The sequence below is a fragment of the Ovis canadensis genome, chromosome 8 (genome assembly GCF_042477335.2).
Source record: "Ovis canadensis isolate MfBH-ARS-UI-01 breed Bighorn chromosome 8, ARS-UI_OviCan_v2, whole genome shotgun sequence".
Classification (NCBI taxonomy): Eukaryota; Metazoa; Chordata; class Mammalia; order Artiodactyla; family Bovidae; genus Ovis; species Ovis canadensis.
The window spans coordinates 30,332,368-30,349,597 of NC_091252.1; the positions used below are offsets into that span (position 1 = coordinate 30,332,368).

Genomic DNA, 17,230 nt, shown 5'->3' on the forward strand with positions numbered 1-17,230 from the left:
TGTCTGCTGTTGCCAGAAATGGCAGCTCCACAGAGAGCCCGTTTTCTCGCGTGACTCGCTTCCAAACCGAAATCTCTGCAGGTGCTTCTGCGTGTCTATCGTAGTTGCAGGGTATGTTGGGAATTTAAGGTCTAAAATTTATTTTGGAAGGTTGGCTTTATAATATGGGAATTTTCTTGAGTATGAAAGGGTATTGTAGAAGCTGGTGGGAACCTGTAATATGGTAAGTTACAGTGAAATTTTGTGATACTTTTTATTGTAGTCTTTCATCTGTAATATTTTCCTCCTTCCATCTCCAGGTGAATAAATTCTGTGCAGAAACTTCTTGGAATTATGTTTTTTAAATAGTTTGCTTGGCTCTTTCTCATCTGCATCTTCTTATGATTTCCTCAGCATTTCTTTTCCTGTTTATTTATTTAAAACAATATCAAAACTCGCAAGTTTTATTTAAATATATACTGAGTCAAACATAATGGAAAGACAGAGAACAAACTGTAAAAGTTACATTTCACCACCCGCCCCCACACTTCAAATTGCTATCACCTTTCTGTATATCATGTGATAAAATGATAATCTTTGATTTTAGTTAGGCATATTTGATGGTGGTTTGGCATTTGATAGTAAGTCCATTGAGTGTAGAGGCCCTTATTTATCCTTTGGGCTTCCATGTTGCCTACTACAGCTGTTCCTATGTTTGGGATAGTATTATGTGAAGGTCTGATTTTCGGCAATAGCTATGCAGTCATTTTGGAAGTAAAAATGTACAACCTGGGAATTTAGTGAATGTTCAGAGAAAGATAGGAATCAAAGTAGACTTCAGGTGTTCTAGCTTGGGAAAATAGACCATTGAGGACACCATTAAAGGAGACTGAGAATATAGAAACTACTCTCCATTTGCAAATATATTGCTAGAACCCTCCCTGATTATTGTCCATTACTGGAGGAGCGCCTTTACCCATATTTCTGATTTGATTTCGAGTGTGGAGAGGTACCACAGTGTTCAGGTTGGGCCTGGATTTCCACAGTTGAGGAAAGACACTAAGAGATACCATTTTTAAAGTAAAGTTAGAAGTTGTGTCTGAGGCTTCAGTGATTTATCATGAATAAAACCTTTCAATGGGGAGATGGATTTTTCTTTTAAGGCATAGTACTTGGGTTAAATAGCATGAATATATACCTGTTTTCTAGTCATTTTCATCTGTAAGTAGATTGCAAATGAACATATATTTTGTTATATATCCATTTTTAGAAAATGTATGAAAGGTGTGATTTGTTTCAGATGACTAATATTAATAGTAACGGTAATAAGTAGTAAGTCTCTCCTATTGATGAAGTGCTTTTGAAAAACTTGTGCTGGGAAACCATGTTCAGATTTTTGATTTTGGCATTTTACATTTTGCCTCTTTTTTGTTTTTTGTCTGTTAATCACAACTAATTTGGCATTCTTTTTTCTTTCCAGATCATTCAGCTTCAAGTGGCACGTTACCTTTTAAGCCTAGTCGGCCACTGGTCACTCTTCCTACTGCTCATGTCATGCCGTCTAACTCCAGTGCTTCAGCTTCCAAACATAGGGAGTCACTGACATCAGGTGGCTCAAAATGGAGTATGAACCTCATGCAAGCATTGGGAAATCATAGTAGGGGGGAGCAGGACTCTTCACTGGACATGAAGGACTTCCGGCCCCTCCGGAAATGGTCATCTTTATCCAAACTCACCGTCCCAGAGAACTGTAGCCAGGGTGGCATGGTGCACACAGAAGAATCAAGGAGAGGTTTGGAAAAGACAGGGAGAGACAAGGCATTAACAGCACAATTAAGGACCATTGGACCTAGCTGTTTACATGACAGTATGGAGATGCTTAAGCTAGAGGATAAGGAAATAAATAAAAAACGACCATCAACTCTGGACAGCAGATACAAATATGAGAGCTGTAGCAAAGAGGACTTTAGAGCTTCTTCCTCCACTCTCAGGAGACAGGCCTTAGACATGACATACAGTGCCTTACCTGAAAGCAAGCCTATTATGACAAGCTCAGAGGCTTTTGAATCTCCGAAATATTTAATGCTTGGTCAGCAGGCAGTAGGTGGAGTTCCCATTCAGCCTTCTGTGAGGACGCAGATGTGGCTCACTGAGCAGTTGCGGACAAACCCCTTGGAAGGTAGAACTACAGAGGACTCTTACAGTTTAGCTCCTTGGCAGCAGCAGCAAATTGAAGAGTTTCAGCAAGAAAGGGAAACACCAATGCAGGTAAGGCTCAGAACCTAGTGTTTGCCTCCCTCCAGTGGATGCTCTGAGTACTAGCACGCTTGAAGTCAGCATTCGACAGTGTGTCCGTAAGCACAGAGTGCTTTACTTTCCCTTTCCCCTGCACAGTAATAAGCATAAATGTTACAAAACTCCAGAATATTGTGTTGATAAAACTTTAAAAATATTTGAGACTTATTAACATGGAAAACTTGAAACTTTGTACCTGACTTGTTGTTCTTCTCATTTGTTTTGCTTTTGTTCAGTCGTGTCCGACTCTTTGCGACTACGGACTGTAGCATGCCAGGCTCCCTATTCTTCACTATCTCCCAGAGTTTGCTCAGATTCATGTCCATTGAGTCAGTGATGCTATCTAACCATCTCATTCTCTGCCACCCGCTGCTGCTTTTGCCTTCAGTCTTCCCCAGCATCAGGATATTTATAAACACAGCAAAAAATATTCAATCTAAAGAAAATTGAAACAGAAACAAAGGAGCTGGCATGATATAATAGAAAGAACAGTAACTTGAATGAAGACTTGGATTTTGTTTCTGTTTTTATCAGATTCAGAATCTGGATGATTCTCTGTCACTTAATACTTAATATCTCTGGGCCTGAGTTTTTCTTTCCTTTTTTTCCCCCCTAAATTGAGATATCGTTGACATACAACATATTAGTTTCAGCTATGTAACATAATGATTCGATATATGTGTATGTTATAAAACGATGACCACAATAAATCCAGTTAACATCCATCACCATACTTAGCTACAGAGTTTTTTCCCTTGTAATAAGATCTACTCTTAGTAACTTTCAAATATGCAATACAGTATTATTAGCTGTAGTCACTATGCCGTACGCTATATCCCTGTGATCTATTTATAACTGAGGGTTTGTACCTTTTGAGCGCCTTCATCCGTTTTACTCACCCTCCAGCCTGTGCACTGGCAACCATCAGTCTGCTCTCTTTATATGAGTGTAATTTTTTTGTTTGCTTTTTTAAAAAGCATAATTTGTCTTTCTCTGTGTGACTAGTTTCACTTGGCATAATGCTGTCAGGATCCATGCATGTTGCCGCAAATGGCAAGATTTCCTTCATTTTATGCGAATATTCGTGTGTGTGTGTGTGTGTGTGTGTGTGTGTGTGTGTGAACATAAGGTTGCATATACATCTTTTTAAGTTTGTATTTTCTTTTTCTTCAGATAAATACCCAGAAGTGGAGTTAGTAGATCATAGTGTAGCTCTCTTTCTAATTTTTTCGAGGAACCTCCGTACTCTTTTCCATAGTGGGTGTGCCAGTTTACTTCCCCACCAGCATGTATGAGGTTTCTTTTTTCTCCGCGTTCTTACCAGCACTTGTCGTTTCCTGTCTTTCTGATAATAGCCATTCTAATAAGTATGAGGTGATAGCTCACTGTGATTTTGATTTGACTTTGCCTGATGATTAGTGGTGTTGAGTACCTTCTCAGTTGTTTGCCGTATATATGTTTCTTCACAGCTTCTGCCACCTGTAAAATGTGGAGGTGGAAATAAAGTCATTGATAAAGCTTTGGCAGTGGTTGGTATGTATTCAGGTTTATAAAACAGATGCACTTTTAAAAAAATAGGGTTTCAAGATTTATTAATCATTTTTGGAGAAGGCAATGGCAACCCACTTGAGAACTCTTGCCTGGAAAATTCCATGGACGGAGGAGCCTGGGAGGCTGCAGTCCATGGGGTCGCAAAGAGTCGGACATGACTGAGCAACTTCACTTCACTTCACTTAAGGGAACTACTGTATGATAATATTGCATAAAAAGAAAAGTGTGTACTTCCTAATGTCATGTGTAAATGTGTAAATTTCTTGATCTGAAAATGTCTTCTGTTCCAAGGTAATTGTCTGCAGCTCATTTTAACTGGGAAACCAATTGTCTATAGAATTTTTCATAAATTATGTCATCCATTTTTTTCTTATTACCAGAGTTTTCTGAAACAAAGTGATTTCATCGAAAATTGCAAAATTTCCCTGGGGTAAAAACTTAAAATTACTAATAAAAAATAATGAAGATTAAAGGAATATATTCTATGAAAGAATAAGGAAATCACTTATCTAGTAACGTCACGAATCTGAGCGCAGCCCCAAAACATACACATAACCTAACGTGTTCCATTCCCAGGAGAGCCCTTAACACCTCCTCTGTGCTTTCTTTACTCTTATTTTGAACATAGTTCTTATCATCTTGATTATATATATTTAGACTGCATAACCAAGCAGATGTATCATGATGTGTGAATAACAAATCATAACAGAGCGGTTTAACCAGATTTATTGTGATTTATCTATTCAAGCAGTTGAAAGATAGGAAACCTAATTTATCAAATACTGTCATATTTTAGTTCTCAAGTGCTTGTGGTTACAGGGAAACAGGGACTGGGTAGTTGTTTCTCCAGCTGGTGTCTTTACACAGAACTGGAATAACCTAAGATGGATGGGGGAAGGGACTGAATGTTTTGCGCCAACTTGAAGTAGGTGCCATAGAGAGAGAACTGAGAAGATTGAGTGAATTTCAGACAATAAGTACTGATTTCACTCCTTCCATTCTGTTGGGAGGATCCTCTTCGGTAATCAAAGTTTTCCTCAGCCTTGAAGCAGTGCAGAGAAAGGGTAGGGAGCTTCGAGGTGCTTTGTGGAGCAAACTTATTTTTAAATATTCTTGGCCCATGGTAGATGAAGAAAGTGAAAAGGCGCAAAATTTGCATGTGCTTGGAGAGTCCTACTTTTTGATTAACCTTCTTTGGGATGGTCTGTTTATAGTGCTTTTAAATTTCATAGTAGAAAGGTGAAACCAGGTAAAGAAAACCTAGATACTTTAATTGAAATGTTTGACAATTTCTCTTCTAATTCTCCTGGTCTACTATAGAAAAAAATTCTTAAATACCTTCTCCTTGGAGCTTCCAAACATCTTTCTTTTAAAGTTCTCATCTTTCTTGTTTCTTAGGTCTCTTTAAAACATTGACTTCTTTTTAGTCTAATTTTTGTATAAAGGGAAGAGCCTTAATAATAATTATCCCATTGATAAATTGTGAGAATGTGATTTTCAATGACAACTGTTTGTCACTGTGAAGAAAAAACAAAACATTTTGCAGCTAAGAAAAAGAATTTGGCTGAGAGTCACAATCTAACATCACCATAAATTTATCTAGAACTTTTGTAGCTGTCAGAATGTTTTATCTCATTTGATGCTGAGAGCCTCCTTCCTCCTTTTACTCCCTCAAAAGATCGGTATTTCAGCATGGAAGTGTTTCTCTTCTTAGATTAGAACTCAGTCCTGAACATTTACTGAGCCAGCCTCACAGTGTTATTTGCGTGGTGGTCCTTGTTTCTCATAGTTCCTTACTAAATTAGCTAGAATACAGGTGGTGTAGAACTCTGAAGCATTTCCCCTTGTGAATGAAGAGAAGCATCGGTGTCCGTAGTTTATAGGTCTCCATGTACAGTGTCCACCGCAGTCTTCGGTTCTTTCCTCTGCTCTACATTAGCGGCTCTCTTCCCGCCTTTGCCTAAAGCTGTTTAACCCCACAAAAACTGTGACATAAGAGGAAAACAAACAGCTGACTCTTGTCTTCTCTGGAAAGACTGTCCCTTTCTAAGCCCCTTTTGCATTTCTTTTTGGGGGATGGGGAGAGGGGTGGGAAGGAAATGGAGGATGCATATTTCTACACAAAACACGATCCATTGACTCATAAGCTCATAGTGGATCTTCCAGACAGAAGTGAAGGAGTGGTCTCTTTACTGGCAAAGTAGCTCTTCTCTTTTCTTATATTCTATAGGATGTTTCTGAGTTCTGGGTTGTAGTCATTAAAAAGAAGATAAAATTTTGTGCTTATTTTAAACAAGGAGGGGCTTAATCATCCAGGATATTGACACCTAATGATTTCAACGTATTTACTGGAAGATTTCTCCTGTGTAAATGAAAAAATATAAATATTTAGTAGAATGACTTAAATGACTTGGTTTTTGTCTTAACATGACATAAGAATGGTTTATTTTTAATCTGAGAGCATTTTGTGTATTCTATTACATTCTCGGAAAAGAAAGTTTTCTTGTTTTTATTTTTTTTTTGCACCCTGTTTTTTCTTTCTTTTTTTTTTTACTGTTTAAGATAATTTTACATAGCTGTATTGAGAGATGTGAAAACTGCGACACTCTGAACAAATAGGCTATGAGATTATGACATTCACTAGGTAACTAAAATGCATAATTGATTTTTGTTATACATGTTTTAATGAATAAAATTATTAATGTGTTTGACTTTTTCCAAGCCGTCATCTTTTCTATATAGTATTGGCATATGATCTTTAGACATTTTAAAGTGTGCTATTACTTAGAGCAGATTGTTTCGAAATTTTACTGTTTTCTCAATATCCCAGAGGACTCAAAAATATTATCAAAGGATAAATAATTTCTAGCTAGTAGGAAATTCATAGTTTTATGTATGTCTGCCCTCTTGTGTCTCGACTAGGAAATCTTGATCTTATTTGGGGAAAGTTACTGACAACAGCTTACAAAATCAAAACTCCTTATAGATAGATTGTTTTATGGTTATATCAATCATGAGCAATTTCACTGAGTTCAAGAAGGTTCATTTTAATATAGGTGATTTGAATTAAATAAACATTTTGAACCAAATAATATAAAAGGCAACATTAAACATTTAAAAAATAGTTCCATTTTGGTTCCCTGTAAAGTAAGGTTAGAATTTGAGCATTTGGTATATACATTTTTAAAATACATAATTCATTGTATCTTACTCTTTACAGATTATGATAAACAGAATAAATAAGTTCCATTTTAAGAATGAGTATTTATTTTACAATATAATTTGAGTTACAGTATTCTGTAATCCTTAAGTATAAGATTTTAATTTCTATTAAAGACAGAATGAACAACAAAACAATTCTTATTTCTGTTTGACTTTGGAAAAGCTCCATAACCTCTCAGTTTATGATTTAAAGTTGATGTTTGTAATGAACAACATAATGAAAAGGCTAGAACCTATTATTTCAAAATTTCCACTTGTTTTTAGGATCATTGCAGCTAATTACTTATAGAACTTGGTAACTTTTTGCCTGGGTAATTATTGACACCAGTGAAGTGAATGCATTAATTACTTCTTGTTTATAAGCTCTTCTGGTTATCCAATCCATAGATGAGACTTCGCTTAAGCAGTCCCTCTCAGTATGAAACCTCTGTTCTCAGGTATCAGTGAACCAACATTATCCCCCTTTCTATCTCCAGTACCTCTCAGGGATTTTAAAAAAGCAGTAATATTTCTTTCACTATTTTGTTAGTAGCATTTGTGTTACGAGCTATAGTCAAGATTGACTTTTCCAATTTTTTTTTTTTTACCATATTTTGGCAAATTTTATAGTAAATTACATATTCCTTATCTACTCCTTTAATAATTACTATGTTGGTAGTATGTCTTTAACTGTAGTAAAAACTGTTGAATTATGTAATATAGGTGTAAACTGTTTTAGACTTAATTTTAAACTAAGTCAATGTACCACATTTTGGTGAATATATTTTCCAAACCAGTTTTTGCTTCTGTTTTATGAGTTGTTTGAAGATATTTTTAAATGACCAATTTTTACTTCTATTGTTCTATCGGTAGTTGGAAGATATTTTTAAATGAAGAGAAACTTGAAATGTATTCAGCAAGAAAATCATTGTAGATTAGTATTGCTGGTTAGTGTAGTAGAGTGGCCTACCACTTAGGTGTTTACGACCTGGTTGATAGATTAAGGAAAATAGCTATACCCTATCATGAACAGTAGTGGGATAAAAATTTTACTGTAAAATTTAAGAATTTGTTGATTTTGGAGAAAGAGTTAAATTTTTGTTTTCTAATGCTTGAAGTAATATTTTTTCTTTTTTTGCTTGCCTACAATGAGTGTGAGATTAAAATAGAAGACAACCTGTAAAATCATTCTAATCTTAAAATTTTATGATTCCAGTGGCAAGTTATGTGCTCTGACTCAGGTAATTAGCTATAGTGCTTTAAATGAAGATTAGGTTATATTCTGTTAGTGTGTTAATAATTATGGCTAATCACACTGTCAGATGTTAAATTAACCAACAGTTCTTGTCTATTGATCATAAAGTCCTGGTGAGAACAGATTTATGGTTTACCTGCACATATTAAAATTCTGTAATTCTTTGAGAAAATTAGTTGTTTTATCTGTCTAAGGGTATGGTCTTGCTTGATTTTACTCAGTTCTTATAAACTTAAAATGTTAGGGTATTATAGAAAAAGTATAATTTCTGTTTTAGAGTGTAGGGTCTGATAGAGTTACTATGGAGACTTCTGTATGATGATAAACAAGATAACAGATGTGAGGGCTATTTCAAATGATATTTCATTTGAATGATTATTTTGGTATACTTGGTGAGGACCTGAAAAATACTCAATAAATCATCCAAGAGGCTTTTACAGTACAATATAAATTATATTTATCCCAAAGAGTGAAGCTGATGCTTTATATATGAAGTGAGCTTATTAGCAGTGCGGTTTCAAAACTAAACTCCTAGTTCATCCTTAGGAAAGATTTGGGATAGAAGCTTAAGGTCTGTTTAGAAAATTAACAGTTACATTATGCACACTTACATTATAGTCACTTTAAAGTTAATTTTTGAAAATAAAGCCCTTCTTATGTTTACAACATCCAGCAGATGAATACGTTTGCTAACAATTTGCTCTGTTCCAAATCTCGACCTTTTCACAAAGAAATTCTTCTATTTAGGAAGTGGTCTCTTATATAGTATTGTTTCCCCTTCTTCATGGGATGACAGATTTTAAGCTGATGGCGGTAAGTGGCAGCGCTGGAGATTGCAGCAGAACTTCAGAGAAGCATCACTATGATGCAGATCAGCAGGAGACATATTAAGATGAGACAGAAATTGATAAATAGGTTCTGGAGGTTTTGACGTGCTTGTTGAGGCATTTCAATGGTGGAAGCTCTTCTTATAGCAGAGCGAGTGAGGTACTGGACTTTATCCATGGTACCAGGAAGGCAGGGAGCCTGGAGTTTCAAACGCTCAAGAGAAAGATAAAAAGCTGCCAGCCAAGTGCGTCTTCTTTTAGGTAGCCTGGAATGTAAAAGTAGTAAATGGTTTAGGATCGTAGGTGTAACCTATCCCCTGAACAGGTAAAACACTGTTTTGTGTTCATCCCTCTTCCTCAACCTAATTTGTATTTACGACATCAAATACCTCTAGTCTGTATTGCTCAGGCTCTGTCTTTTTTTGGTGATGGTACCATGATATCTTATATTTGGGGTATAGTAACTTCAGTCTTGTCCTCTTTCTCTCAAAATGACTGGAAGTATAATTTGGTTAGGATGCAGCTTGTCTTGGGCTATTCCCTTGGGCCAAAGTTCTTACGTGTTATTTCATTAAGACTGTTTTCTCTGTGAGCACAGTTGTTCTGAGCATCAGTGTATAAATAGCTCCAGAGCAAACTTTATAAAAAGAAAATGCATCAATAAGTTATTCTACAGATGTTGACTTCACTCCAAAATAAAATAGTTCAATGAGAAGTGTTTTACCAGAACTGTAGATTGAAATGTTTCTCATTTGTTTTGATGATTTTATAGCTTTGTAAAATATACTTCTTCAAGTAGCATTTTAACAGGATGATATTAAGTACTAAAGATTGCCAGACTCAAATGGCATAGTAATAAAATCATCGTCTCACTGTCTACCACACATAGTTGCCATTTGCAAAGGGCCTATACTTAAGAACAGTGTTTGCATTTGCTTTCTTTCAGAGCTCCCACAGGCTGTTCTACCTAATTAATTATTTGCTGCCTGATCAATTACCTGTGCTGATTAATAAAACAAAACTTAAAACAGTACGTCATTGTAGAAAATTAGGTATATTCAGTAGATTAAAAATTAGTTGTAAGTTAAGTGCCCAGAGGTAATAGTTTGGCAATATTTGTTGTCAATCAGGATACTTCTATGTAAATTTTGAAATAAGAAAAATTAGAAATGAAAATTTAAAAATAGTCATAATTAACTGCCAGAGATAATAACTGTTAACATATCTTGTTACACCTCTGCCGATCAAGATATTACTGCCTTAGCCCAGCTGCCTGGTTTCATTTTCTCCCTAGTGGCTGTACATCTCATGAAGACCCATCTCAGTCTTTAGCTGTATTTTGCAAGAGAGACTGGTAAAGACAGCAGAGGGAAGAACTGAAAGAATGAGCAAGGATCTTTAGGCCTGATCTTTAGATTAGGTTAGAACTCATTTACTGTTGCAAAGACACCACATGATATACAGTGTTTGGTTGGATTCTGTATAGTTTCAGCACTTCAGCTTGGCTCTATTGGCTGAAGACCCTGCAGTCTTCATAGTACTAGCCTGTAGTGAGGAGATCCAAATAAAGAAATAAAGGCTTTTTCTTTTTTCTTTAAGAAAAAAGTTCTTTAAATTGTTTCAGCTTATATTTGCTTATTATAGATGTAGTGGGTTTCTACTGTTGGGTAATTGTGGAGAAGATTATTACTTTTTTATGTAAACTTGACTAGTCTCTTTACATAACAGAGTATAACCTAGAAGACTGTAAAGAATCAGCATTGGTAGTTCCTGTCTGAACTTAATTTTTATGAAGTTTTAGGACTTAAATGGCGCACAAGCCCTGAATTTTAAAGTTATTGTGAGATATAACATGGAAAAGGAAGAGCAAGCCAGTTCATCATGAAGTCACTCCCCTCCCCCAACACTGGGGAGCGGTACTTTAGTCACATGAAACGTGTCACCTTTCCATAAATACTTCATTCCCTTTTATGATTGTCTTTTGCACATGTTTTTCTGGCCCTGCCTGGAATGTCTCCCCTCCCCCTGCCTTTACCTTTGATTCTTTGCCAGGCAAACTTCAGTTAATCCTTAAGGTCCAGTTTAAATATCACTTCCTAATGAAACCTTCCATTACTCATTAAGGCAGAATTGGTTATCACCTCCGTTGGGTTTTAGTAGGGCTCTAGTGCTGCCTGTATCAAGATGTGGCTAGCAGGCTGTGCTATAATGTTGATTTGCGTGCCTGTTCCCCCTGCTAGACTTCCTGTTCACGAGTATAAAAATTCCTGGGCTTACTTTGTATTCTAGTGCTTAAGTGCAAAATGAGTGCCATTTGAATAAATCAGTGAAGCTAAACAGTGAATTATTTATTATGATTTACTTTAATGTTTTTAGAAAATTATTAATGATCAAAGATAGTGCTTTGATTAGCAGGTGAACCATTTAGGTCATAGAATTTGATAAACCTAATCTCCAGTATTCTTCTCAAGTCTCTTTACAGATGAGGAAAGTGAGGCTTAGAATATTTACTTTAGAAATTAAAACTTAAATAAACTATTGTTAGTGACTAACAGAATTAACCTGAACTGAGCTTTGTACAAGTGGGTATTTGGTGTTTGTGAAATACAAAGAGGTTTCTCCTAAAGAGATGAGCTATCCAATGATGATGAATAATGGATAGACTTAAAAGATGATCTCATAATACTTCAGCCAACTATTGTCAGAAAAGTTCCTGGAGACAAATTGAGTATAAAGGAGACAACCAAAAATATTGTCTTGTTTCTTGTCAAACTCAGAAATATGTTATAATTCTAAATAGTTACTTTACCTTGTGCTAAAACCAAAACAAATCCTGTTTACGTGCTGAAATGTTAAGCTTTGTGCGTGCAGTATTTTGGGCCCAGTCTATTTGACAGTGGTACGGTCTGAAATGTGTTGAGTCCTAATTCTGCTGAACTTCCAAAATCTATATGATAGTAATTAAGCCAGAGTTTGTCCCTACCAGATGGGGCTTCCGGTTGTAAGTTGAGAATTGAAAAGCTGTGTGTGGGAACAGCACAGTCCTATTTTTAAAGTTGTCTGTGACCTTCTCTCCATCATAATTTATGGCGTGGTTGTCAGGTGTGTTATTCTCTTTCCTCCTCTGTGCACACAGTCATCCTGAGAGTTTGGAACTCCTGCAGTCTTTTTTTTTTCCTTCCTTTTCTTAGAGCCAAGCTGTGAATGCAGCAGTATTTGGTGGAGGAAAGAGAGAACAAACTACAACTCTCATCCTTCAGCAGATACCATGTGTCATGTTAGGCAACATTTTGGGTGAAAGATACTTGGTCAGCTTCTGCAGCAGTTCCCGCTTTGTAGTGAGTTCTGTTTCTTAAGGTAACATCAGATGCATTCTTGTGCAAAAGGAGCCTTAATAGACCTTTGAAAACTTTTTGGTGTCTGCATTAGGTTTTGCTTATAATTGATACTTTGATGTTGTAAATGCTGAACAGTAATTCCTGTAATTTAAGCACTTCAGTGCTTTGCAGAATTTACTGAACTTCAGTTTTTTTCAGTATTCCCTCTGATGAAACCATGAATTCTTTATAGATTCTTTGTGGTATTCAGAATTTTGCTTCCCTTTAATTTTTGTCTGCTTGTTTATGCATTTAGTGAAATAAACATGGGGATATTTTGTGAGTAACTTCAAGTAATACACATCTAAGACTATAGTCTGATAGATAATTTTTTGAAAAAATTTTCCCATTAAATTGATTCAGAAGATTAGAATTCTCTATAGGTTTGAGTTACAGGATTTGTCTGTATTAGGATTATTGGAGGGTTTTATTTTTCCCCTACTCTGCAGTCATTTTTGCACATAATCCAGAAGCAATTGTGTATGTATCTTTGTTGTTTAGAATTAAATCAGACCAGGTCATCTTTAGATTTGTCATCAATCTGTTGGCATCCACAAGTTCACTTTGGTTGGATCTCTTTTCTTTTGAGATTGCCTAGTGCTAAAATGGCAGCCCACTCCAGTGCTCTTGCCTGGCGAGTCCCAGGGATGGGGGAGCCTGGTGGGCCACAGTCCATGAGGTCGCTAAGAGTCGGACACGACTGAGCAACTTCCCTTTCACTTTTCACTTTCATGCATTGGAGAAGGAAATGGCACCCCACTCTAGTGCTCTTGCCTGGAGAATCCCGGGGACGGGGGAGCCTGGTGGGCTGCCGTCTCTGGGGTCACACAGAGTCGGACACAACTGAAGCGACTTAGCAGCAGCAGCAGCAGCAGTGCTAATAAACTTGGAAGTTGTATTAGAAATTATTTTGTAACAGCAACTTTCCAGAGCGTTTTGTTGGTCCACACTGGCTATTTGAAAGAAGCTTCAAACTGCTTCTGCATGGTTATGAAAAGAATTGTGTAAACATAAAAATCAACATATCCTCAACCCCTTGATTGATCTCATAATGAAATGTTTCCCTTGTTCAAAGCCCTGCCTTTAGGGAACTTCATAAAACAACAGCGTAGAGATTTTTCTCTTTGAAATTAGCAGATTGCTGTTGCCAATCTGTAGGCTTGTCTTTAGTATCTGTTTGTTATGTTAAAATTAATTTATTTGCAATTAAAATACTCTTTAACCTTCAGATTCTTCTTTGGGGGGAAAAGCATGTGGGGAAGAAGTTTTAAGGAAAATGAATGCCAGTTAAATGTACCCCTACTAATGAGTAAGTTGGTCCCCTCTCTTCACCCTTTTTTGGAAAAACCTGTAGGTGAAATGCATTATACAAAGCACTAGAGGTCCTCAGTTGACCACAGGTATACTGGGATGGAGCTGTAAACCCAGGCCTCATTTTGTTGTGTTTATTTGGTGCTGCAGGCTTCAGAATTATGTAGGGTAAGAACACTGATGGACTATTTCTGAAAATGTTCAAAAAGATACATACTATCTCATTTAGGTCACTGTAATTTAGAAGCATCGCTTGCTTGCTTTCTAACCTTTAGATTTTCTTCTTTGCTGGTATGATCAGTACTATGTTAATTCACACTTTTAGATGAAAGTGATTTTTCATGGCATAAATAAAGCAAGATTCCTCTGTTCAAGCACTGCAGAACAAATAGGCTTGAATATTTTAAATGGTATGACGTGAGGAGGTCAGAAATGAAACTGAGGAAAGCTAAGAATTTAGTATGGAACTGGGATAAAATATGCAAGTGTGGTTTCTGTTTATGCAAATATTCTCCTATCTCTAATTAATTATTGAGATTAAGAAACAATATCAATATGTAACCAAACACAATTTTGGGGAAAGTTTTGAGGAGAAATTAACCTGCATTTTCGATGTCAAAGCTAAATAGATTAAAGACATGAGTATTTTAGCAATGAAACAAAAAGAAACTTTGATTGATTATGCATGTTGCTGTTCTTTAAGGTTTGTGCAGTTATTTTGAATTTTGTCTTCCAAGATGTTTCGCTTAATAATTGAGGACATCTATAAGTATTATATCCCTGGCTTTTAAAAAGATCAGGAGAGTATTGTAAAGGTGATAAAGGACATCATGCCTCGGGCATAAATTTAACTTTGAATGAAACGGAGTGGTTCTAAATTAAAATAGAAGTTGTACCCCCTAACTTTGCCGTTTGGAGTGCCATATAGTATTTGAGGACTTTCAGTTCATTTTGTTTTGCCAGTGTCGTGATTTATTTTTAAGCCGTTGATCAGTGGATGAGATGTGTGCGTGGTGTAGAGTCTTAAAATCTTGGCTCTTGCCAAGGTGCCACCATTTCCTAGCTCTCTGACCTTGGGCAATTCACCTTTTTGCATCTGTTTCCTAAACTGTAAAATAGAGATGGAGTGTCAAACATTTGGGAATTAAGAGGATCAAATGAAATATTTGTGGATGGTACATTTAGAAAATTGTTAAAGAAGAAGGAAGTTTTAATTAACTGTTTCTAGGATTGTTAAGAAATATACAGTCTAACTTAGATACTCTAATTTTTACTTAAAACTTTAATACATTACATAATATTTTACCTAGTATATTAAGATTCTTTGGGGGAACTATTTTGTTCATTCAAATATTCTTCTATCTGCAATTAATTAGTGAGATTAAGAAATAATATGTAACCAAATGCAGTTTTTCTGGAACATTATTTTCCTTTATGTCCGCTGGAATACTGTGAAAATAATTTTGATGTTTGAAGGTGACACGACTGCTTAGTTAAGCAAAGCACTCTAGCTCTTCCATGTGTTTTTAAAACTCACTCAGTTTTTCACAATTTAAACGTATCTCACATTTCTTCTACTTTATTTCATCAGACTCTTTTTTTAGCACTTAGTTTTAAACTGCATGAAACAAAGACAGTATTTAAATTTCACCTTATGAAAGAGATGAACTAGTTAGGACATAATGTTTGACACCATGTTTGCAATTTACGTAACAGTCACTAACTATGTAATTTCTGTTAATCTGGACACGTGAAGGATAACTTTAATAAAATTTCTGCTCTTTCTAGAAATTATCAACTTTGTGGAGCAATTATGTAATGTGAAATTTTGGTACTATAAAAGAACTCATGAACTTCTCATTTGAAGTGTGAGAATGTAATTTGATGGATATTTGAGTAAAAATGTACAAATCTGCTCAAGTAAAACACCTACACTGAGTGGCTCGTGTAATATCAAAGGAAAAATGTTTTATGAATACAAGGATACTTAGAGGCACTTGACAGAAATGAGAAAGGCATGCTTTTAGATGCCTTAAGGAAAGCTGCTTATGGAATTATACAGAGTTCTTATCTCTTGAAAGCAGTAGAGTTAACATTTGTCTTAAGAACTTAGAATTCTAGAATTAAATTTTATTTTGACATATATAAAAATAAAACTAATGAAATAAAATCAATGTAGTACCCTTTATGCCCTGACTAGAAGTTAAGAATGAAAACACATTTTGTATATTAAATTAGGGATCTAGAGTGGAAAAGAATATAAGCAGAAGTTATAAAATTTATGATGGCATCTCCATTCCTGTGCGTTTTTTTCATACTCCTCCCCACCTTCTAAATGCCAGATAGGAAACACTGGAGGACAGTAACTTAATAAAAATATAGTCATTAATAGGCAGAATAAACATTCATTTCAAATTCACTCAAATGAGATTCTTAGGAATATTGGTACTATCAAAATAACAAGCATATGGCAATTATTTTTAAAATAAATTAATGTTCTTTAACTTTAGAATTTTACATATTTTTGACGAGTGTTTTGAAATGTCCAAAGTCTTAGTTTATGATTTAATATTGAGTTTAATATAAATAAATCTATTTATTGAAAGCTTTTTTTAAAAATAAAAGTAGACTAGACTTTGTAAATGTAGTTTGTGGTATATTTCTTAAACTGTACTTTGTTAATATTTACTATAAAGAATCAGAATAATATTGGAGTAGTCATGCCAGTAATGTGCCTCTTGTACAATCACACGACTGTTCATAGTATTCTGGATGTAAGTAGACAGTCCAGGCCCACCCTGCTTATCAGCAGAGTAACACATAGCAAAATGAAACCATTATTTTTGCATAGAGAAATCAAATCACCATTAGCACCAAACATGGTAACATAATTGAAAGATTTTAATTGGCAGAAATTTAACAGCAAAGCTTCATACTGAAGCTTCATAATGTTAGCTTGTAACAAGATAATAATTAATTTTTGAACAGCAAAATAAAAGTGAAAGTTAAATCAAAATGACAAACCAATAAGCAAGATCAAAGATGAATGCTACCTTTATGATTTCTAAGTTGTCTTATTCTTACTATCACTGATTAGATAAACATTTATTTAGAAATTAAGCTTTATGTCAGTCAGACATTTTATTATTTAAATTTGAACTGAAATTTATAAAATATGATTAACTCTTTTTTAAAAGTTCAGTAAGTTTGAGTTATAGAAAGTGCCATAATTGGTTTAATCTGTTTCTTACCTTGGCTGTTGTGAAGATCACAATATAGAATGCTGTGAGTTACATGAAGTGTTATCCGACGTTTAGCTGGAAAGTTTTCTGACTGTTACCAGAGTTATGGGAACAATTGAAGTAGGTGGAGGAGAAAAAGTGTTCTAGGGAGGTCTTATGATGTCATACAGGAATTCTGAAGTTATGATTGGT

At 35.3% G+C, this 17,230-nt stretch overlaps 2 protein-coding genes across 9 annotated transcripts in view; one reads left to right on the plus strand and one right to left on the minus strand.

The window, feature by feature from the left end:
* The window catches only part of CEP85L (centrosomal protein 85 like), a 141,102-nt gene that overhangs the window by 58,016 nt on the left and 65,856 nt on the right, over positions 1–17,230 (plus strand). For all 3 annotated transcript variants that reach the window (XM_069599139.1, XM_069599141.1, XM_069599140.1), the window contains exon 3: positions 1,460–2,247. In XM_069599139.1, coding sequence (XP_069455240.1) covers positions 1,460–2,247 — 788 coding nt within the window. The remainder of the gene's footprint in view (positions 1–1,459; positions 2,248–17,230) is intronic.
* Positions 2,006–17,149, minus strand: PLN (phospholamban). 6 transcript variants are annotated; one of them, XR_011258781.1, is made up of 4 exons: positions 8,893–9,370; positions 3,707–3,753; positions 2,471–2,710; positions 2,006–2,365 (listed from the first exon to the last, which is right to left on the minus strand). XR_011258781.1 is itself a non-coding variant. In XM_069599144.1 (1 exon), the coding sequence occupies exon 1, from the start codon at positions 9,284–9,286 to the stop codon at positions 9,128–9,130; it is 159 nt and encodes a 52-aa protein (XP_069455245.1). In that variant the 5' UTR covers positions 9,287–9,370; the 3' UTR covers positions 6,853–9,127. The 6 variants fall into 6 exon arrangements, 1 of the variants encoding a protein (XP_069455245.1); XR_011258784.1 differs by lacking the exon at positions 2,006–2,365 and adding an exon at positions 17,048–17,147 and having other exon boundaries at positions 2,491–2,710; positions 3,596–3,753; positions 8,893–9,374; XR_011258783.1 differs by lacking the exons at positions 2,006–2,365; positions 2,471–2,710 and adding an exon at positions 17,048–17,135 and having other exon boundaries at positions 3,432–3,753; positions 8,893–9,374.